Source organism: Aspergillus flavus, chromosome 7 (assembly GCF_009017415.1).
Source record: "Aspergillus flavus chromosome 7, complete sequence".
Lineage (NCBI taxonomy): Eukaryota > Fungi > Ascomycota > Eurotiomycetes > Eurotiales > Aspergillaceae > Aspergillus > Aspergillus flavus.
This window is the reverse complement of record NC_092404.1, coordinates 265,062-287,026: the sequence shown is the minus strand read 5'-3', so window position 1 is coordinate 287,026 and position 21,965 is coordinate 265,062. Positions and strand designations below refer to the sequence as shown.

General features: G+C 48.9%; 7 protein-coding genes across 7 annotated transcripts; 2 read left to right on the top strand and 5 right to left on the bottom strand.

Annotated features, from left to right (window-relative positions):
- Nucleotides 1-596: 596 nt before the first annotated feature.
- Nucleotides 597-2,428, bottom strand: F9C07_5241 (heterokaryon incompatibility protein-domain-containing protein; the record flags this gene model as incomplete). Its single annotated transcript, XM_071511328.1, has 2 exons — nt 597-1,322; nt 1,343-2,428. The coding sequence occupies 2 exons, from the start codon at nt 2,426-2,428 to the stop codon at nt 597-599; spliced, it is 1,812 nt and encodes a 603-aa protein (XP_071366815.1).
- A 531-nt stretch (nt 2,429-2,959) lies between these two features.
- F9C07_5240 (putative sensor histidine kinase/response regulator TcsB/Sln1) lies at nt 2,960-6,553 on the bottom strand (the record flags this gene model as incomplete). Its single annotated transcript, XM_041294796.1, has 7 exons — nt 2,960-3,044; nt 3,092-3,231; nt 3,280-3,403; nt 3,455-5,692; nt 5,757-6,326; nt 6,377-6,411; nt 6,470-6,553. 7 exons carry the CDS (start codon nt 6,551-6,553, stop codon nt 2,960-2,962), a joined length of 3,276 nt encoding a protein of 1,091 aa, XP_041149862.1.
- A 1,744-nt stretch (nt 6,554-8,297) lies between these two features.
- On the top strand, nt 8,298-8,957 carry F9C07_2103169 (kinase-like domain-containing protein; the record flags this gene model as incomplete). The annotated part of the gene is made up of 3 exons (XM_071508952.1): nt 8,298-8,360; nt 8,497-8,549; nt 8,639-8,957. 3 exons carry the CDS (start codon nt 8,298-8,300, stop codon nt 8,955-8,957), a joined length of 435 nt encoding a protein of 144 aa, XP_071366814.1.
- A 1,101-nt stretch (nt 8,958-10,058) lies between these two features.
- Nucleotides 10,059-13,983, bottom strand: F9C07_2200569 (cytochrome P450; the record flags this gene model as incomplete). Its single annotated transcript, XM_071509487.1, has 5 exons — nt 10,059-10,374; nt 10,438-10,862; nt 10,917-11,075; nt 11,224-11,516; nt 13,074-13,983. The coding sequence occupies 5 exons, from the start codon at nt 13,981-13,983 to the stop codon at nt 10,059-10,061; spliced, it is 2,103 nt and encodes a 700-aa protein (XP_071366813.1).
- A 927-nt stretch (nt 13,984-14,910) lies between these two features.
- F9C07_2200567 (uncharacterized protein) lies at nt 14,911-16,069 on the bottom strand (the record flags this gene model as incomplete). Its single annotated transcript, XM_041294794.2, has 3 exons — nt 14,911-15,459; nt 15,511-15,879; nt 15,932-16,069. The coding sequence occupies 3 exons, from the start codon at nt 16,067-16,069 to the stop codon at nt 14,911-14,913; spliced, it is 1,056 nt and encodes a 351-aa protein (XP_041149859.2).
- A 2,335-nt stretch (nt 16,070-18,404) lies between these two features.
- F9C07_5235 (MGMT family protein) lies at nt 18,405-18,983 on the top strand (the record flags this gene model as incomplete). The annotated part of the gene is made up of 3 exons (XM_071511327.1): nt 18,405-18,519; nt 18,603-18,726; nt 18,812-18,983. The coding sequence occupies 3 exons, from the start codon at nt 18,405-18,407 to the stop codon at nt 18,981-18,983; spliced, it is 411 nt and encodes a 136-aa protein (XP_071366812.1).
- Nucleotides 18,984-19,013: 30 nt separating this feature from the next.
- Nucleotides 19,014-21,686, bottom strand: F9C07_1833832 (putative serine protein kinase Sky1). The gene is made up of 6 exons (XM_071508420.1): nt 21,344-21,686; nt 21,268-21,271; nt 20,398-21,188; nt 20,256-20,343; nt 19,974-20,205; nt 19,014-19,901 (listed from the first exon to the last, which is right to left on the bottom strand). The coding sequence occupies exons 1-6, from the start codon at nt 21,429-21,431 to the stop codon at nt 19,464-19,466; spliced, it is 1,641 nt and encodes a 546-aa protein (XP_071366811.1). The 5' UTR covers nt 21,432-21,686; the 3' UTR covers nt 19,014-19,463.
- Between the last annotated feature and the right edge of the window lie 279 nt (nt 21,687-21,965).

Sequence of the window (21,965 nt, the reverse complement as noted above, 5' to 3'; positions counted from 1 at the left end):
GTATTTGTGGTGTTTCATGGGGTATGAGCTTGGATAAAAGCTGGTTGGTGTCGCTGTTGTTATCTGATAGTCGGAGGATTGTTTCTCCGAGGTGTAGCTTTGGTGAGTCCAAAGGAGTAGGCGGTCAAGGCTGCTTCTAGCACCACTATTCTGTACTCGTCAAGCATTTTCCTCACCCTCTAGAGTTAATATTGGAAAGAACTATATCGATTATCCACTTCTAGTGGATAAGTACCTACTATACAAAACCCCTTTAATGGAATACTTCGCACTTCGCGTAAGAAACCTGTTTCGTTTATTTGATATAGAGGTAACTATGAAAGTATGATTACTTAATTTCGCACTATTCGGCTCCTGCCACTACGAGGACTCAATTTAGGTGTAGTGCTTACTGCCACAGAGAAACTTACTGCCTAATAGTTTATCTTTGGGTAGGTTTAAGTAGGCATATATTTTCCAGAGCGATCTCGCTAGCCACGTTTGGCTAACTCATACTCCGGATTCAGTCTGCTACTCTATTCTTAACAGACTGGACCTCAGAATGACGCTTAGCAGAGATCAAAGTAGGGTTTAGGTATTATGCATACAATAGGTAGCTAGATCAGCTCGCCGTCAGTATACTGCTTTGCTATATGGTGTCCTTGTACCTTCCCCACGCCCAGCCTCCGATAGCATCCCACATTTTCACATTTTCCTACAACTAAAATATAATATAGACCATTATCTTTCCCGTTGGCACACGTCCCAACGATAACACAATACGGGAGCTCAATCTTCCCTATGTCGAAGAACAGAAAGCCGACTCGTTTCAGGCCTGAGTAGATACCGTGGCTTTTGTTCCTTGACCGAATATGACAACCTTCGAACGTATGAATCTTAACCCTCAGCAACCCATTGTCCAAACGCAGATGTTTTGAAACATTCAGCGGTGAATTCGCCATGAATTCGACCTTTCCATGATAAGCCATCCAAGACCAGGACGGTACTGGATAACCATAATCAATCGGCTCTGTCTTCAAATCAGGTCGCCTCCACAAAAGGAGCCGAGGTAAAGCGCAGGAGAAGAGTCCGTACTTTTCTTCAGTCTCCAGTGCTTTTTTTAAACGTGTTATTAAACCGGTAAAAGCAGCAATTCTGTCTGTTACTATGGTAATATCGCGACGAGTGTAGTTCTCAATCAGTTCCTGGAGAAATCTGATTGTCGGTAAAATCCCAGACGTCATTAGCCTCTGCGGGAAGTTCGAGTCAATCATATAGGATCTTGTCAGAGGACTAGCAACAACGTTAGTTAGCAGAAAATACTTGGTCGAAGATCTGACAGGCTTTACCATTTCAATTTTACAAAGTTATCACACCGAACTCCCTCTCCACATTCCCAGTATATACCTGATGATGTAAAGAAGACTGTTCGACGAGAAAGTACCCGCTCTTGAAGTACCCATGCGCGTTTATTTAGAGGGCCGTCATCCACAAGTCGACGAAAATACTTTACAGGGCTGGGACCACAAAGTGACACACCAGGCTTTCGATCCCGGTATGTCTTGAGAAAGCCTTCTTTCCACTCAAACGCGGAACTCGGTGCAAGTGTACAGTATGCAGAAGCGAAGATATGTTCCATTTTGGTACCTTCGTTTTGCCAGTCCTCTTTGTTCCCCTGGATTATACAAAGGGCATCAATCCAGAGATATCTCTTTCCAAGTTCTCGAGTCACGGTGATTGCATCTTGGAATAGCTTTGGAAGATCATTATAATCGAAGCCTTTATCTTTTCGACTCTGAAAGTTCTCATCTGTTGTAAGATACGGCTTTTGCTCTTGTGGTTTATTACCCCAACAATAAGACAGGGCCACATACTCAATACCGCATTCAAGCTCAAGCAACTGCAACCTGTTGGCATCATCCTGTCGAACAGATATAACCCTTGAAGGATGATGATTGCTACTCTCTGCACGACAATCCCGGTGACCTTGATCACAGCTCCTCAGCCATATGCGGATAAGCTCAAACCGATCAATAGGGGGTACAGAAGATTCCGGTTTACCGAAAAGAGGAAGTTGACGGAAATGATCAATGAGACGTGACTGGAGCTGGGGCTGGGACTCAAACGAGTTCACCACTTCATCATCTGTTTGAGAAGCCCAGGATTCCTCCGCCCATCGCACAAGCCGCTCACCCAGTCGCTCGCGAATTCCCTCTCTTTGCTGGAGATGCTCCCAATATCCCTGGTTAGATATCTCCTGTGCTACCTCCCGCCATCGCTCTCCAGCCACTTCTTGAAGAACCTCTCGGAGCTCTTGACGATCCCCTCGCTCAAGTCCCTCCTCACCCTTTTGGTCTGCCAGCCGAAGCCATCGTCGTGCCCCTCGCTCTCCCCAATAGCGCCATTCTTCTATCAAGAACTCCTCCTCTAATCCGGCTGGATATTCCATTATTCTGAATATCTCCAATATATGGTTGCATCATCCTTAACAGGTAGGAAGCAATAACTATTGCCCAAGGCTATGCCGTGAACCAGCTCTTCCTTAGCGGGGCCTTGTTAGTGGGGATGCCACTCAGCTGAGCCAGCTAGCGTTTGCTCGATAATTGTGATCGACATCTTGCATAACCTCGGGCAAATCCGCATACTGGAATTTCCAAATTCAGCTCCCAAATGCTTCTTTCTTAATGTAGCGTAGTGGGCGGTGTGTACGGAGAGCAGGTCTGTATAATGCTCGGGTTTCTAAGGGGCCTTGATTGACATTGGACTTGATGCAACCGAATTGTCAGATGATTTTGATTGGGAGAGGGGCCGACGTTTCGAGTGCTTGATATGAACAAGACACTGTTCAAGGCAAGCTCAGTCAGGGAAGAAAATAAATTCACACCATAAAAGTTATCATTATGTACAGAGATATTTATATGAACATGTATGAATTACACGTGAACGCCATGAATGAGGTACCAGAACAAAGATAGCAACATCACGAAGAACTGCCATCGGACTCTTCAGGAATGGTCGCAAACTTGTTAAGCACCTGTTTCAAGATAGGCCGTCGGATAGGTTTACTACTTGTGTCAGCAGCTTCATGGGATACTGCATGGTATGCACTCACCTAATGAACATGTCCATTCCGGAATCCATGCAGTCTTTGATATTGCTATCCTCCGAAAAGGCACTTAGGGCAACGATAGGCGCAGAGTATCCCATCTCGCGGATGAGTCGCGTGCTCTGGAGTCCATCGAGGATGGGCATCTGCCTGTGTTAGCTATTGTAATAGACGTGGTGTAGAAGGTGCTTTACCTGAATGTCCATGAAGATGAGGTCGAATACTTTACCCTCTTCCATGTTAGCCTTGACAGTATCGTATGCCTCTTGTCCATCCTTGACTACCGTTACATCGTAGACTTCCTCAAGGGCAAGCATCCTGTCAAGGTCAGCAGATGATAGGGTATTTTTATAAGCATTTTGGACATACCGAAGGGCTACTTCCTGATTGATCTTGTTATCTTCGGCCATTAACACACGGATCTTCTTCGAACCATTATCCGATGAGCTTTGGTTCGACTCTTGACCCTTAGATGGGGAAGAAGGGGCTGATGGAACAGTAGGAGCGAAGAAGGGCTGACTGAGCCCAACCAGACGTGGTTGGACATCGGGCTTTTCGAAGCCATTGGTGAGTGTTTCCTTGTTACCCACAGAGCTGTGGTTTGATGGTGTCTGAGCAATATTGGAAAACTCTTCCAGTGAAAGCGACACGACACTCGGTGTCCTTGAGCCGGCAATGCTGGAACTTCGTGTGCTAGCTGCTGCCTCCTTGACAAATTTCAACGGTATCTTCAGGGTAAATAGAGCCCCGTTCCCTTCTTCACTATCCAGTAGAATAACGCCTCCCATAAGTCGAGATAGCTGAGCACAGATACTCAACCCAAGACCGGTTCCTCCGTATTTCCTGTTGAGTCCCAGGTCACCCTGCACGAAGGGGTCAAACACACGTCTCTGCATGTTGGCTGGGATCCCTGGTCCGTTATCCTCGACCTCAAACTGGAATATGAGTGTCCGCAAGTCGGACGGTACCGGCGTCTGTTTCTCCAGCTGGCTGTCTAGAAGGTTAGTACCGTCCACCGGCGTTGCGGTCAACCGCGAGGGAGTCCGTGAACGTGCTTGCGAGCTCGGCTGGGAGCCCTGGACCAGTGTCACGGAGCTTTCGGCGTCCGGAACTTCCTCCACACACCGGATGCGGACCTCGACCTTGCCATTCTCAGGTATGAATTTGAGACTATTGCCAACCAAGTTGATCAGGACCTGCAGGATGCGATGCTGGTCGCCCCAGAGCACCATATCCTTGAGCCTGCCCGTCTGCGGTGGACCAACAGCCGGGTGTGTCCGTTCAACTCCTCGTTCCTGGCACATCGTACCCCGAGGTTGACTATTACCGATACCAACGTAGTTGACACTGAAATCGATATGCTTCTCATGCACCTGGTTTTGGAATATGATTGACAGCTGAGAACGGATGTCAGAGAGTCTAAATTCTTTCTCCTCAAGATGAATAGCCTGCTCAATCTGATTCCTGCTGAAAGTCAACAAGTCATTTAGCAGATGCAGGAGAAGATCACCCGATTTGTAGACAACCTGGAGCGACTTCTTAATCCGATGCAGATCCTCCTCTCCCATGCACACCGCGCACATGCCCAAAATTCCATTGAGCGGCGTCTTGAGCTCGTGCGAAATATTAGCGATGAACAAGGTCTTGCTCTCGTTGGCCGCTTCTGCCGCCAATTTGGCCTTCTGGAGCTCCTTTGTCCGCTCCACCACGCGCTCTTCCAGTCGATTGTATTGGATGGCCAGTTCGTCCGACATTTCGTTGAAAGTGCTAGTCAGCTCTGTGAGTTCATCCGTCACGCAGGATCTCCGCTCTTTTACCCTCGAAGGAATGTGGAAGGAGGACCGAGGATCCCTACGATCGCCAAAGCTGTGAGAGCTGTTGAATCGCTCCAATGGCCGTCGCAGGCGTTTGACCCACGACACAGGCGCGCCCTTCTCATCCATATGTTCCTCGATGGCCTGTACCGTGTCTCCATGTCCATCGGTTATATGTTCAACGTAGCCTGCAGACGGGGTTGGCGGCACCTCTGGTTCGATGGATTTTCGCGCGGCCTCCCGCATCCTGCGAATAGGGGCGACGGCCCAGTGTGCTAGCAGAGGAACAACTAGGATAATGAAACCCGCCGTCCCGAATACACAGGCTAGAATGATCTTCCGTAGGCGGACCACCGGCGAGAAGGCTTCGGAGTGCGTTTCCTCCACCAGAAGAATCCATTCGACCAGGGAAGTTTTGGGCCGAACCGCGCCCACGGCGACATTGTATCCTTGTTCGTTTTTGGTAGAGAGCTTGCTGACGGATCTATTCTCATTTTCCTCGGATTCGGTCATCAACTTCAGTGCCATGGGGTACTTGGAAAGCTCGAAGGAGGTACCGGTGGAGACGCCCCGGTGGCGGCTGTCTTGGGACGGCAGGGGCGTGGGCTCAAAGATGTAGTGAACTTGGGCGTCGGTAAGCGCTGGTCGACCCGGGGACGAAGTGGCTGTTGCAGACTCCGTGGAGAAGCGGTTATCGGGTCTAGAAGGGCCGAGTAGCAGGACTTGCCCGGTGTTGGCCAGCCCGTCGCGAGAGCTGACAACGCTTTGCACGTTGGCCGCACTGGCGACAACCCTACAACCGGTCAGCATGGATCCCTTACGTTGCATTGCCCGTCACTCGATGAAAGGTCACCTACGTCATGAACCCCAGGATATCGGTATTCGATGTATTATTGACAATGGGCAGGGTCAGAGACAGAAGGGAAAAGGAGCTGTTGATTGCTATGGGACCCAGCAGCAATGCAGACGCTAACCCTAGGGTGTAATCGGAAAAGGCATTCACCGTGGTAGCGTTGCCCTTTTCGGAGGATTGTGTGTATGTTAAATTCGGATAGAGGACGGAGGGGTATCCAAGTCCTTCATCCCCCAACTTCACGGAGCTACCATTCGGGTAGGTGTAAGGAAGTGTGATCTCCGGTACTGAATCACTGGTAACGTTCAATAATCGTTCGCGACCGCCTTGTCCGTTCTTCGAGTAGAGAATCGCCTGGTATGTGCTGAGGTATCCCCGACTGCCGAGTGCCGATTGCACGTCGGTGATGGACGTCGCCCAGTTGGCCTCGGATATATTCCCGGCATAATAGCGTCGTAGCGCCGATTGTACCAGAAGCCGCGTGGAGATGGTTTTGCAGGTCACTTCGAGGAGCTCGAGGCTCGAGGCAATCTGACTCGCTTTGATGGTCGCGACGAGTTCAAGCCCTTGCGATCTATTCGGAGATCAGTGACCGTGAGTACACATGCGAGACGTACCACCTACTCGACATCAACTACGAAACTATATGTGGTGGTCCACTAGTGTGACTTGTTAGTTTGTCGATCTCCCTTGCCCGTTGGCATGGCCCGAACTTACTGTCGCAACGGCGAGGATGACAATACCCACCAGGGCCGTCAGGAGTACCAGCAGCCCTAGCTGCACGGCAATGGGAATGCGCATCCGGCCACGGCAATGCCAGCAATGGTCAGTCCATGGAGGGATTTCGTAGCGTCTAGTGTCCTGCTATGGGGACGGAGGAATCTGAAGAAAAGAGGAACACCGGGCTAGCAGGCGTGAGACGCATATCTATTTGATTAATTGACCGTCCGCGGTTGGGAAGAGCCCAGAATATTCTGCACTAACCACGTTGGAAGTGCAAGGTAACTGCCATCCCGATCAATTCCTTGGAATCAGCCCGAGCAAGGGTCTGACTTAGACGGCGCTGATTTGCTGAGGGCTCGCCACATCCAGGAGCTAATGAGGGTCTAGACTACGCGACGTCCCGCGCATGACACGCATGATTGGAATGAGGCCGGTGGGGATCCTCGGATGCCACCGTTGGGCCTTGACTTTGGTAACCGAGCTAGACACCAAAACAGGTTTTTCTTTTTTTTTTTTACAAGGTACAACTTGGGCTTTTATGGGATGATGGCCGGAATTCATTTTTCCGACTTGCTTGGGTGGGTTCTCTTTTCCTTGTTTGCTTTTATTTTGATTTATTTTTGTCACATTCCGGAGTCTCGACGCTTCTCTTCCATAAGCCCTATACCGATGATACTGGTTCAATGTTTTCTCGTAGAATGTCCAGAATACCTTCGAGATGTGCCATCATGTTTCTTTCGTAAGCTGGAGACCGGGTCTCGAATCTGAAGTCCCACAAGAGTAGCTAGCGGTATCTCTTAACAGATGGCTGGCAGAGCCAATGGTGTCCACTCGGGATAACCTTGCTAGACATAAATGTTGTACAATTCATAGTGTCATCCAGATGACCGTCTTCTATTGGCACGATCTAATGGGCTAATGTAGTTTTAGGTTCTCCGTCATGCCATCGCCCTGGTCTATTCAGTAGTAGGCAATCTCAAAGTCAATGCGGAGAAATACTATTTCAGAGACTTTACCGTGGTCGCTTTCGTGAATAATTCGTCTTTAATTACAAAAACGTCGGACTATTTTGTATTATACTCCGTAGTCTAATTCTAATGGGAGCATGTTTGGAGCCTATTGTTAATTAATAGTTATACTTTGCCTTAGGAACCAATCTAGCCCATTTAGGGAAAAGGGAAATAAGGCCAGTAGGTCGCTCGGTTCTATTTATTGTATCGTATGCTTGTACCTTTTAAAGTCAATCATTGGGTTTCTTGCAATTTTGGAATATCTGTCTAAGTCATCGTCTATCGCGACGGTGCAAGATCCGCGAACAGTAACGGCGCAGCAGTATTCGTTAGAAGAAAATAGCGAACACTTACGTATAGATACAAAATAACAGTTTACGGACCGAGCTGACAAGGCATGCTAACAAGTGGATGACGCAGTCGTGTATTTGGTTCTAGGCTCTGCACGATATCCACAACTTTCAACGGTTAGCGAAATAGTATACGATACAAACTCGATGTAATTGCAGAACAATTATTTAGAATCTAGATCGGCTGATGGTGATGTATGGGGCTAATACCCGGATGTCAATCATAATTCATTCTGTCTTTTCACCAGCGCTACAGCACGTAAGGGACAATTAGTGGAAGCTTGAATTATATGAACCGGTCCTGACCACGAAGACAAATGATACTGGACGGGACAGCGATGATTCACACCATAATAAACATAATTTCTGTACTGGCTCAACTGAGATACGGTAAGAAGTAAAGCATGGTACACGGGACTCCTGAAGGGTGATACATTACTTTCGTGTTCGTGCGATCTTACAATGTCATTCATACATACACCAACTTCATATTATATGAAGGAGGTTATCTATCTACTCTATTCGGTGAGTATTTGCAGTCCCAACATTCGAGAGTTTCAAGGATGTGGGTAATATGTTGTAAGAACAGAGCAGATCACAGCATCGAGCAGCCAACCCAGCAAAATATCATAAGTATCGGCCAATTCACTACCGTCCACAGACTCAACGGGATGCCTACAGGGCAGCGAGGATTACATTGATCTACGATACGAGGTAAATAACGACCTGGAGGCATAATTTAAGAACCATTGTCCGAATGATCGCAACATTAATTATTCTTTTATTCATGTTTATGCCTTCAGACATCGGATAGCTCAGCAGGGTATTGAAGCGGTCATCTTCATCCATAAGAAAAGTGTTATTCACTCTGATCTCTCTGGTCGACAGTTTCTTGTCGATAAACGTTGCAACGCTAGGTTATCTGACTTTGGTGGATCGTCATTGCAGGGCTCGGATGCTATCGCTAGGGAGAATGCGATACATTTTCTTCGTAGGGATAAAGACGCTCCGAACACTGTGCAGAGTGACATTTTTGCCATCGGATCAACTATCTACGAGATATTGGTCGGCCACAGACCCTACGAGGGATTAGGAGACAAAGAGATTCAACTATTGTATTGAAACAATATGTTCCCTTCACTAGACAAGATAAGAGATGTTTCACGGAGGACGGTGATCCTTAAATCCTGGATGAGCGAGTATAAAGTCACTTCAAATATTCCGAAAGATATCACATTCCCTCCTCCAATCTCGCATATCTCCCCCTAGTGCCGTTCTCGCACCGACAGGTCGATTTAAAGAGCCCAGCTCTCATTCGTAAGAAATTCCCGATGATGATGGTCTAGGCGAAGGCAGCAAGCATTGGACCATGGGTTATACAAAACGCGGCAGATGAATAGGTGCCCTGGCAGCACGAATAGCCTTAGATCAGTTTGGACCAGAATGACGAGGCATATCGTACGTACCTGTGTTTAGGACATTTTCCTTTTACTCTGCTCGACCCACTGTGCCGCACCTCATATTTAGGACAGGCATTTCTGGGACCTGTGTCTGGTTTCTCAGGACAATCGGGGCCCGGGATCAGCTCGGATTTATTACATTCTGAGTTTCTACAGCCCTCGCTATGGATCGTGATAGCTTGGTAATCCACACACATTTCTTCGTTTAGTGTGGAAGTCAGACTGTAAGGTTGCGAGGTTATCAATAAGATTTGATCGTAACTGGGATTAGGTTGAGTGTTCCTTGAGTTGCTAAGACTGTGTTCGAAGGCTGTCCTTAATTATCTCAGCTGCTATGCCGGAGCTTCTGCGCTCGGACATGGCATCGTTACACATACCAAACTCATTATACCAGTCGGGGAGGGGTTATCCTGGGTCTAGGTCATCTACCCTTAGTACTGTCTCACAGTCTGATTCTCGGTAGGACTTGACCGCCACATGCAGCTGGATTGTAATTATGAAGTCTCGTTTATCGAGGGTTCTTGTGGTCCCATTCGTCCATCTCCTGATGGCGCCACAGGAGAAACAGCCACTAGGGCAACGGTCTCCCGTCTCTATAGTTGAGAACAAAGGGTATATTGATTAAACATTCTACTACGATTGACCGCCTCTTTTATACGCCTCTCATTGGAAGTGCCTTCTTCAAAAATGCCGAGGTAAGATGTATCAACCAATCTTGAGGATGCTATTTGGTAGTCAAACGGTCGCGTGATAAAGCTAGCCCTCAACGTATCCTAGCCACGACCCTCACCCCCGTCGACCCATCCCTCGGCATCGCAACATGATAATCATGCTCAAAAGAAACATCCCTCTCATCTGTCTCCCACAGAACCAAATCGAACTTCCGCACAAGCGCAGCAGTCACCAGATACAGCTCCGCCCTGGCAAGCTCAACCCCTAGACACTTCCTTCCGCCCCTCGAAAACGCCAATTGGAACTTCCTGCGCTCGCGACCCTCATCCCCCAGCCAGCGCTCGGGAAGAAACGCATATGGATCCAGGAAGACCAATTCGGCTGTGTGGGCGCTCAATGTCGTAATACTGACCGGTGTGCCGGGAGGGAGGATATAGGATTTGTGCGTTGGGTCTGGGGTGGTTACATACGCGGATGGAGTGTAGGTGATGGGCGTGTGCTGGATTCGGGCTGTGCGCGCGGTAACGCCGAAGGAGAGTCGGTTGCCTTCTTCGATAATGGCGGACAGGTATGGGAGCTGCTCTAGTTGTGTCCAGGTTGATAGCGTTGGCAAGGTGGCTAGTTCTTCGCGAAGTTTGGCCAGGAGAGCGGGGTTGGCGAGGAGATGGTAGAAGATTATATTGAGTGTTTGGGCGGGGGACTCTGTTCCTGCGAGGGTCAGTAATGCGCCTTCTTGTTCGAGGCGTAGAAGGGCTTTTTCGGATGCGGGGAGGTTTGGGCTGTCGAGGACTGATTCGTAGACTGATCCCTTGGCGCCTGTATTGATCGATTCTTTCTCCCCTGAAGTGTTGGATGATATTCGGGTGATGATGGTGGTCAACTCCGCGCGAACTCTCTGGTGTCGTTTTTAGTGGTGTCAGTTGACTGTCGTGGAGGGTGAGAAACTTACATCAAAGAGTTCGAGCATGTCAATTAGCCCAGGAGGCATGGTGGGCCTGGTGAGGAGTTGTGGTAGTGCTTCGAGAATATCAGGGATCCAAGGGAAGTGTTTGTTCATGTTGATTCCCTTGAGCAGCTCGTGACTGTTGTGGCGGAGTCTGGCCGCCTCCTGTTCATCGGCGAGTACGTCGGTTTGGTGGGCAAATTAAAAGTTGTTGACAACACTACACTCAGCATTAATACTCATGACTACTGTATTTAGTCAATTGAGATCCATACTCATTGGAAAAGCCATAGAACGCGTCCTATAGATTGACGGGAGTTTTTGTCGCCGCATGTTTGGCGATCAAACCGCACAGTTGGTTCACCTTTTCGGTGATCACACTTTCAAGCCATAGGACATTACGCTTACTGAAGAAGGGAGGGAGCGCTTCTCGACGGATCCTGTGAAGGTAATAATCGGCAGTAGTCCCGACACCACCGGGAACACGTAAGGTGCGTAGTTGATAGTCATACTTGTCCAGGCGGGTCATGGACGGGGCGTAAATTGTGTCGAGGTATCCGACGTCGTTGATGTGGACCTCATCCGGAGTTACGCGGATTATGGGCCCTGAAATTGCATCCAATCAGTACTGATTACTGTGGTTTGCAGATCTAGCTGGAAAGAATGACTATACCGTATTGCTTGTGAAGTTCTTGGATCTTAAAAACGTACTGTCCGGACTGGACGGCGTCGTAGTAGAACTCATACCACCAGGTGAATGCGGCCAGTCGGTGGCCTGGAATGTGGGATAAGGAATGGGAAAAGAGACGACGAATTGCTTCGACGGAGGTTCATAGTGCCAGAAGGATAAAGCTTGTCTCGACCACCTGAAACAGAGTCATATCTGTTGCGTGGTGAGAAGAGGTTACGGATAATGTTTGACTCTAAACTTTGAATGACGGCGCCCGTGTGTAGTAGTAGGCAATGAATAACGCTTGAAGGGGATTTTTCGAAGATAAGTGCCACGAAGCTCAATGCCAAGAGAGCCAAACAAAGAGAAGCATCTCTGTCTAGACTAGTAGGACCCTAGCTAGCCTAGCAGACCAACCGGCTGGCAGATATTGGACGCAACGTGGTAAGCACTAATGCGAGAAGGTTCACGAAGTTGGCCATGGGCGAAACTCTTAGGTTACCGACCGGACACTCATGACACTGCTTCAACAGCCTCTTGGAGTACGTCGTATGCCGGGGCTTGTGAGATACGCTACTTTAGACGCGGAAACACACTATTATAGGTGATCGACAACTTCAGAACTGCATTGTCCAGAACAGTCGGAAGGAATGCGCCAAGGAGGCACCGCCTGCTATGCGGATATCCAGTGCGACTGTTGATCATTTTGACCACTGCGAGAATGATGATGGAATTCAATGGACAGGCTAGTAGTTCGAAAGGCATATCAAACAATAACATTGCGCATGAAATGATATAGTAGACCACTAGCGAATGCGCATCAGCATTCGGGCTCAAGTAGGATGATAGAAACATGATTGCACCACTAGTCAATGCGCAAAGTTGCCTCTGCTGTTGATAGATCCACTCTATCTCTAAAAAGGACTTGTTCTCCGCCTGTTCCATCCTACCCGGCCTCTGCAATTTGAGTGCCGTCCTCGATTTCATCGCTACGCCTGCCGCCCTCTGCGAGTTGGGTGCCCTCTGCTACTTCGTCGCCTCGCTTCCAGCATTCGTCAATTTGTGTACCCCAGACCACAGATTAAAATCGTGTGAGGCGACCGGCTTGGGCAGAAAAATCGGTACAGCTCGTCGTATTGGGTGTTTGAGCGTTCTACACAAGTGCGAAGATCGAGTTTCTGTACAAGATGAGGTTCATAGACTGATCATGTCGCTGCTCGCTGGCCCTCCTGCCAGCTAGATCTCGTATACCAAGGAAGCGCTTACAGAAAGCTCGATCCCCAAGGTGAACGAAGGTGAAGAGGAAAGGCCAATGACAGCGCAGGAGTGGGAACCACATCGGACGGATGCAATACGGTATTGGTCGCAATAGTGCGTGGAGCAAAGATGGAAGAAGTCTGATAGCGGTCCAAGAAAAGAATTGTAGTTGGACTGAGCCGGTTGACGATATCTTCACCGATCCTGGCGGCAATGCCGCGACGCTACCAGTGAACGTAGACGGAAGCTAATATCCTCGATGCTAGAACGACGCGGCTTGGACTGTGTGGTTGTGCGCGTAGCATCAGAATTGGCAATGGGGCTGAGTCGGCTCAATTCAATATAAGGGTCCTCTGCTGGTCTTCCTGCCGATTGCTTCGCAATGTAGATCAATTTGTTCAAGACTCCGTACTCAATCTTCAGCTTGATGCTGTACACGGTAGCCTTCAGCGTGGTCTGGTAGATGTAGTAATTCGCGCACTCTACAGCGATCAGGGCGATGTCCATCAGGATGCAGACCAGGTTCATCATGAATAATTGTAAGATGATGTTACGGTTGTCTCGGTTGGGGTTCAATTTTAACATGCGCGTAGTTTCCCAGATGTAGATACCCGAGATGATCAGTTCTTGGGCGCAGAATCCCGCGACTTGGACTCTCTCCATGATGTTATACGCATGCAGGAACTTGTATGACTGCTCGTAATTGGCGGCGTATGTCAATACGGTGGTCGGGACATGAAGCAGAAAAACGTTGGCAATGATCATGCAGCAGACGAAGTTCAACAGCCTTGTATTTTGAACGACCAAATGTAGTCTGGAGTAGAGCACGAAAGACTGCCCGGTGACCATGGTCCACCACCCAACCGTGACAAGAGTCAAGGAGACCCAGATTGCTGAAGTCAGATCAAAGAACTTCATGAAAAATCCGATCGAGTAGGGGAGGATCCCCGCCGTCGAAATCAGCAAACTCCAAAAGTAGATCCCTTTGTACTGCTTGAAAATCGAGAAGATGAGAACCATTAGCTCGATAGAGTTATACCAGGCGATCACCACGAATATGGTGATGGTGATGCGAAGACCATCGCTGTTACCCGTGTAACTACCCGTAACCCAATTGGACGGGCTAGACGAGCTGCCAGTTGACATGATTATTAGGGAATCAGTCAGGGTGAGAGTTTGGCAGTGGCAGTGGACTGGGCAACATCCATAGTCTGAAGGATGAATATAGGTGTGGCCCGATCACACAGCACGGAAACGAAAAAGAAAACAGGTGCACATGAGCTGGAAACGGAGAAATCTTGCGGGGGAACTTTTGCAGATAACTGCCCTCTTGGGGCTAGTGCCTTTTTAGCGATCAGATAATTCGTATTCAACGAACATGGTTAGTTCCAGTTCGCCCGGAGCACTAACAGTACATCAATAGTACGATGTATGTAAGTGTATATACATCTTACATCATTTCGGACTTCGAAGGTGCCAGGACAGGTGTGTTTTAATCTACTCGGTTCTTTTGTGCAGTGCTCAAACTGTGTCCTTCCAGCAGGTCCTTAATTAGGGCTTGTTCCAATTGATAGAGCTATATGATTCAACCCACTCCGTATACTGCGTGTCCCAATTCTGTTTTGCCAAGTGGCGGCGGAAAAAGCCGCTGTACGCGGCCGAAAATGGCAGTCACTTCGTATCACGTGACTTATAGATCTCCCCCGCCACGGTCGCACCGCTATCACCACGTACTTTGTATCTTCACCAATCGACCCAGAGACTGGAAGCTTGTTCAATATGTCCGTGAAACCAGTCATGGACCTTCCCCGAATCTGTCGGTAATATGCTTCAGGTGTCCATCATGAATACATTGCTCCAACATGTCTACCTTCCAAGCTTTCCAGTCGGTATTTTTATCGACTCCATATGCAGCCCAGATGCCCCGGATTAAAAACAGTGCCTCATGCCACGGAATATCAAGATCAAGACCGAAAAGGAATCTTCGTAACCTCTCGTCCCTGCTCATGATATCAGCCAAGTCAGCTGCTCCCTTCGCTTTCAAAAAGCGGGCTAATGCGTGATCATGAATTGTCAAGGACGACTCTCCGTTGTAATATCACCCATTTCTGCCGTCACCAAAGACGGTCCAAATGCTTCTCTGGCAGGAACTACGCGAGCCATTTGCCAATCTATGATCCCAACGATATTCAGCTCGTCATCCATCATCAGATGGTCTTTTTTATCATCCACATGCTTGATATAGAATTGCTCCGTGGTGGCCGGTGCACCATTGACCGGGATCGCTGCAAGAGCCTGGATCTGAGATTTCAAGAATGAAAATACCGGATAGGCATTGACAGGGTAGGATGTGAAAAGTTGACCATCAGCAATGAGCGCCATGTTTTGCTCCACGAATAAAGTGTAGTAGTCGCTCGCGGTATCAAAAGGTCCAGAAGGACTCAAAACAAGGAATCGTTCACTGGCAACAGCAGAGACTATCGGCTCTGAAGGTGAAGGGCCTAGGAGAAGAGATCCCGCTTTGGAAAATGGATGGCGCTGGATCTCAATCAGAATATCCGCCAAGCCCTTCGACACCCTCTCCTTGTCTTTATCGTCTGCAAAGCGCTTCCCGTGCGGTCCCTGCATATTTCACGGTTTGCCCGCCATTTGTTCCATAAGGATATAACTAACACCCACGTTGTTGTTCTCGTCGCTGGCGAGGCCATAATCAAACGCTCGCGGAGCAGGTACATTGGTCGTTTCGAGAAATTTGAGGGTGGCGTATTCGCTGTGAATGAGGTAGTCGGCAAGCGATTGAGGGCTAATTCGAAGTACTCGAAGGAGCCAAACAGAGTCATCAGTGGGAAAGCAAATGCGAGCATGATAGTTGGCACAACCCATGAGGGATCCGCGTCCCCACGCTGGCGGGTGTTCAATCTCGCATTTTCGGCCACCGTTTAGTTTTGAGGCACGCTCGCAAACAGCCTTTTCATTGATCTTCGCGCGAATTCCTTTCACTTCGACATGGATATTGGTTTCGAACTCATCATCTGGGAGGGGCTGATGGTTGTTAGATCCGATTCAGTTAGACAGTTAGATGCATGGACTGTACCATGTCACCGCACGTATGCCACGGCGGGCGACGGTGAGCTGTGCAGAGATGGCGATTACATCGCTCACAGGCACCAAACCCCCGTACACTCGGCAGTACACAGCCCACGAAATCACAAGTAAAGAACCTATCAGGCATGAGGGTTATTGAGAGTTAGACCAGGGAACTACAGTGCGGGGCGAACCTCCCAACTTTAAATGACCTCCAGGAGTGAGTGGGTCACAGGCGGCTTAACTCGTACAGCCAGCCAACTACACCTACATACAGACCCAATTGTCGTTCGTTGATACGGAAGGTCTAAGCAGGAAATGTGAGCGGTTAAAGATCCACTATGTCTATAGATTACACTTGGCTCCCATATATTGCCCGAGGCAGATTATCGGGCGGCAAATAGGCAACCTGCCGGACAGAGAGACATTTAGCACCCAGTAAACACCCAGCATGAGGGGACCTGTCTCTGTCGGAAGGGGGTGAGCAGATCCTGTTGGTCGCTTTAACTCCTCCTTGTGGTTACTACAGCAGATGCATCATTCATTTGCCCCATGACCTTGTTTCCAAGCGCAACACAACCACCGTTGCTTTTGCGGATTCGTTGGAGTATTAACACGAACATGGATGGCACGAACAAGGCAACTTTGCACCATACTGGACACAGCTGGAAATGATGATTGAGCGCAACGCAATACAGCTAGCGCTTCCTGCTGTCCAACGATACGAGATGGCAAGCAGGGTTGCTTGACTTTCAGTGAGGGATTGAAAGCCCAAATCCCCCTGATTAGCGCCTTACGTGCGTATTTGCCCTACAAGGAGCATTTGCTCTTCATGATCATCCCGTCTTCAGAAACATAAGGCTGGATTAAAATTGCACAGAGTTTTACTTCATCAGCTTTCTGTATACTGTTTCCCTCATGAATCCATATCGTGTGAGTCATATCCGTCATGTCTGCTAGGCGTCGTGCGACGGTTGTATAAACAGGCAGCTCTGCGTCGCAAGTGCCGTCGTCCAAAACTGTCCCATCTGCTGCATCTATGGCCCTACATTTCAGACCGTGAAACCTATCATGCTGTAGTGGAGTCAAGTGGAACATCAAGAAGCATCCTTAGCCTTGATCAGAAAGGAATTACGGTCTAAGGTTTTTAGCCTCGATACGATGCTGCCAGGGAATAGAAAACAACAGAAATGCTGCACAGTAATCGTAAATCTTCTAGGATCTGGTATGTGGTATTTTTCTAGAGTGAAATCTCCTGCAACGGTTCGCCAAGTCAAGTGCATACAATCCACTTGGGCCGGGGAGTAAGGATAATGGATTTTAGTCGCGGATTTAATACCGAAAACCGAGTCTAATCTCTCAACCAGTTTGCTTGGCCCTTTTGTTAGTGATGCCTCTTGAAGGTCTTGAATTAAACGGGGTTCTTCTCTAACGATCGATACTCGGTGCAAAGGGTTCAAGACTTTTCCCGTTCTAAAGATTGTTTTCTCCCCTTCCTGTTCTAATCCTTGAAAGCCATAGCTTCTGGAGCGCCGACCGTGATTGAAACACGTCTTTTCATACATGGCGGGCGAGGTTGGTTGGCTCAATGGTGAACCCAACTGTACATAACTTCACGCCCTGCTTCGGATGCAGGAACATTCTCGTTGAAATCACCCGCTTCCCTGGAAACAGTCGCGTTAGGTAAGTTATCACGTCAGCCGAGAATCGAAGAACTGGACTAGAACTTGCAACCATCCCTCTTCCAATATCTGAAGCCTCGGTAGAGGATACAAACGATGCCGTAGCAGCGGCTCAAGCGGCGTTCCCAGCATGGTCGAGCCTCTCACCGCACGGCAGGGGAGCGTACATGCTGAAGCTTGCCGATCTACTTCTCGGATCGGAACAGGAGCTAGCGTATCTAGAGGTCATCTCCATGGGCGACCCATCTCGGACTACTGGGGTGCGATATGCCCTTTCGAGGGTATAAGGCAAGAGCCATTGGTAGGGAGGATATTCACCACAACATCAACAACTACCTTGAAACGAAAACTGTACATCTGAGGGTTGAAAGGCTCTAACTGAGATGTGATATCCATAGCTTTTATGAATTATACTAAATGCTATAATTTGTATGCTGCTTCGTCAAAATGCCGAAGTTTACCCTCGGTGGAAAATATATAAATTCACCCAACGACTCTTAACTTTACCACCGATATATAGTTGTCCAGTCCTCAAGCAGTCAACCAGACCGGTACAATATAGCAACTACTATATAATATTACTACTGAAATTGACAGTAACCCAACAAAAACCATTACCTGAAATCTACAATAAAACATTCCACCACCAAGGGTGGTTCCTCCACCGGGAACCTTAAAGCGGCACCCCAGCACCCAAATCAACCCAACTGTTTATCCATAACATACAAACGGAATCTCTTTTAACCCAACACAACACCATCACATCCCAAAAACAAATACATAAGAAAGAGAAAGAAACAAATGCCCCGCACAGATGAAGCTGAGCACTGGTTCAACGCGGTTTACTCCGCGGTCCAGGAAATTCCCCGGGGCAAAGTGACGTCCTATGGCCATATTGCTCTGCTGCTTGGGTATCGTAGGTCTATTCTTTCTATATCTATTTAATGACTCTTTCTTCATATATGGATGTGATCTAGAGACAATACTAAAGGTATACAGCGCAACGACCGCGTCAGGTGGGGATTTGTTTGAAACATCTCCCTTCGAGTCCGGAGGAGTACTTCCATTCGGGGAATGTGCCGTGGCAGAGGGTGATTAATTCGAAGGGGATGATTTCGCATCGGTATCTATTCTCTTTTCCTTCGTTCTAGGACGCTCTTGGCTTTTATGTGTATATTCGTAGGGTTTATGGGTACTAATGTGTATAGGGAACCTGGGAGTGCGGAACGACAGGCAGAGGCATTGAGAGAAGAGGGAGTGGAAGTCGAGACCGACGCTATGGGGGAGTTTTATGTGGATTTGACTCGGTTTGGTTGGTTTCCTTTGGTGTTGCCGAGTGAGGAGGGAGAAAGTGAACTGGAGGATGTAGTAGATGGGTAACGTTGGCTATGAATGTACGACTGGTTGATACTCCGTTTCAGATATATAATGGCCCATTTCATAAGCATTGCAAACATGGGGTCGTGGCCTCACTATATCCGATCGCCACATTGTATATCCTCCTTTTTATGGAATTGCTGTCACACAGTCATCTACCTAAACAGCCGAGGGAACGAATACAGGCGGAGGTCAAAAGGGGCTCTTTTGTCTAACGCAAGTCCCCATTGACCAGCTGACCCGAATATGACAGACGGAGAGGCAGACATGATATCAAGACTCTATGTAGGTGAAAAGAGATAAAGGAAAGATGGTAGTAGAGTAAAAGAACAGAAAAGGGTAACGAAGAGCATGCGCGTCATGTCAAGGAGTCATAAAACATCCAGAGAAATGGCCGAACCAAAATGGATACATCCGCAGGGCAAATCAAGCAAGAACAGCCACCATTCGAAGGAAAAGTCATCACAGCTGTTGTCGTCAGGTCTACCGCCGCTTCACCTCGGATGCCCATCCCTCAATCCCTTCGCCCCGACTGCCCGGGGAAATGCCCAAGTCGACGGCATCCATTCCGGCCGTATCCTTCATCCATGCATGCGATGCCATCCCACCGGCATTGGCGCGTCGTTCGGGCGGGATTTCCAACATGGGCAACAGGAACTCGCTGATTCGCATACTCTCTTCTGCCGAGAAATGGTACTTTTCCCGAAGGACGTCTGGTAGGGCCCAGTGACGGAGTCGATGGATATTGCGCAATTCGCCTTTGCGGTTAAAGATCTCTTGCGACCACTTGCCCGAGAGGCAGAGCGATTTGGGGAAGGGGCCCAGTAGTTCGATGATCTGTGCAATATGGTCGTCGTCTTTGCCGTATTTCGTACCCGATTGTGGATCGAAGAGGTAATCACCCGTGATGAGCTCGAAGACCTAGACAATTGTGAGCGGAGGACCTCCGGTCGGGGGCACAACCCAATTGCGCCCACGAAATTCCGGACATACCATGCACGCCATACTCCATACATCCGTGCTCGCACCCCACTTGGACCCGAGAATGACTTCGGGCGAGCGATATTGTCGTGTTTGGATGTCGTTGGTAAAGTGGTGGCCAACCCAGCAGGCGTTCCCCAGATCAGCGATCTTGACCGAGATAATATCGCATTCCAGTTCGTCTTTCGCTTCTTTAGAGGATTTATTCAAGGAGATGCCGGATACTTCGCGTTCGAGGAGGTCACTAGCGAAGGTTAGCCACAGTCGCGGTCCGCCACGGGTCATCCAGCTTACGCAGTCTTTTCTCGTTGCTTTTGTTTCTCATCTTCTTCTTTAATGCCTAGTATTTCTTTCATGGATGCCTTCTCTGACGGGGCGGTTTCTGCGGCAGGTCAGTGGGCGGTCGTGAAACGACCATCGAGTGCTCGATACATACCAGACTCTTCATTGATCATTTGACTCAAACTGCTCTGCGAGTGGTGCGAGCTGTGTTTGAAATCAAAGGTGGTGTTGAGCGGACTGGGCAACGGTTGACTCCCCGTGATTAGGGTCCTGCGCCGCCGCCGGCCATTGCGGTTATCCTCTTTGTGGTCTTTCTTCTGCTCCTCCTTCACATATGTCTTCACAATCTGTTCCACATCGCCGATCTCGATCAATACGTTCTCCGGTTTCAGATCGGTGTGAATGATACCGCATTCGCGGTGGAGATAGTCCAACCCCAGGAGGACCTGTTTCGTAATCTGTTTTACCAGCGGCATCGGGATGCCGCGATGATTCCATCGCTTAATCAAACCGAGTAGATTCTCACCCAATACCTCAAATACCATACATACATGGACCCCATTGGGACCTTTGTGTTCGAAAGAGTCGAGGAGACTGACGACATGCTTGCGACCCGGGTGCGACGGCTTCGCTTGTACAATGCGATTCAGGAGCTTAATCTCGTCGATGGCGGTTTCGGTGTAGTGAGCGGCGGAACGAACGACTTTGAGGGCGACGTGTTTACCGGTGGTGGTATCGCGGGACAACCAGACGGTGGAGAAATGACCCCAGCCCAACTTGCGCACGACGACATAGCGACCGTTGTTATACGTTTCGCCGACCGTAACCGGGTGATAGCCGCCCTTGCAGTAGTCTTCTGAATCCTCCTCCTCGGCGGTCGTCTCGATCTCATCAACGGAGGAGGTGGACGGGGATCGCGATTGCGGAACGGCGAGAGAGGGAGCCCTACCGGATGGAAATCGATCGATCAACAAGACGGAATCACACTAGAAAATCGCAACAGGGAGGAAAAACAAAAGCATACCCCTCTGTAGTAGAATCAGCGGCTGTTTCGTTGGTGACGATTGGCTTCAAATCGGTTCCTTTTCTGCGCTTCTTACCGCCGTTGCCATTGGCGGCCGATGCGGCCACACTGGCCATCTGCTTTCCTTTATTCAGCACAGCCTTGGTGATATCAACCCCGTCCATAATTCCGAGTTGCGACAAAGGGTGATCGGTTCGAACGGTTCACGGAGCGGAGGGAAGGAAGGTGTGACGCCGACGGGCGATGAGGCGAAATGGCGAAGAGAAAGTTGATACGGTACAGCTGAAGGTGGCGGGCGCAAACACTCGAGACGAAGTGGCGGGGGGGTGGAAGAAAGGAGAATGAGTTGGGGTAAAGAATGGCCCGCGGGAGGTGGCCCAAAGTAATTCAAGAAAGGGAAAGGAGGAAGAGGTCAAGGGAGAGGAGAGGATAGAAGTTGAGAGGAAAGAAGACGACGAGGAAGAGAAGCGTTTGTTTGAAGTTGTTGTTGTGAGAGGGGCTCGAATCTTTTTCGGCGGTACGTTGACAATACCTGTTGTTACCCTTTACCACTGGGGCGCTGTCGGGCCCTACGTACAGTTACATACAAAGATAGATCACAATTTCGACAATCTCGAAAAGATCGGTCTAGAAAGAAAGGGAAAATAATAATAATAATAGACCAAAACAAAATAGATGTCGATAAAAGAAAATTTGAA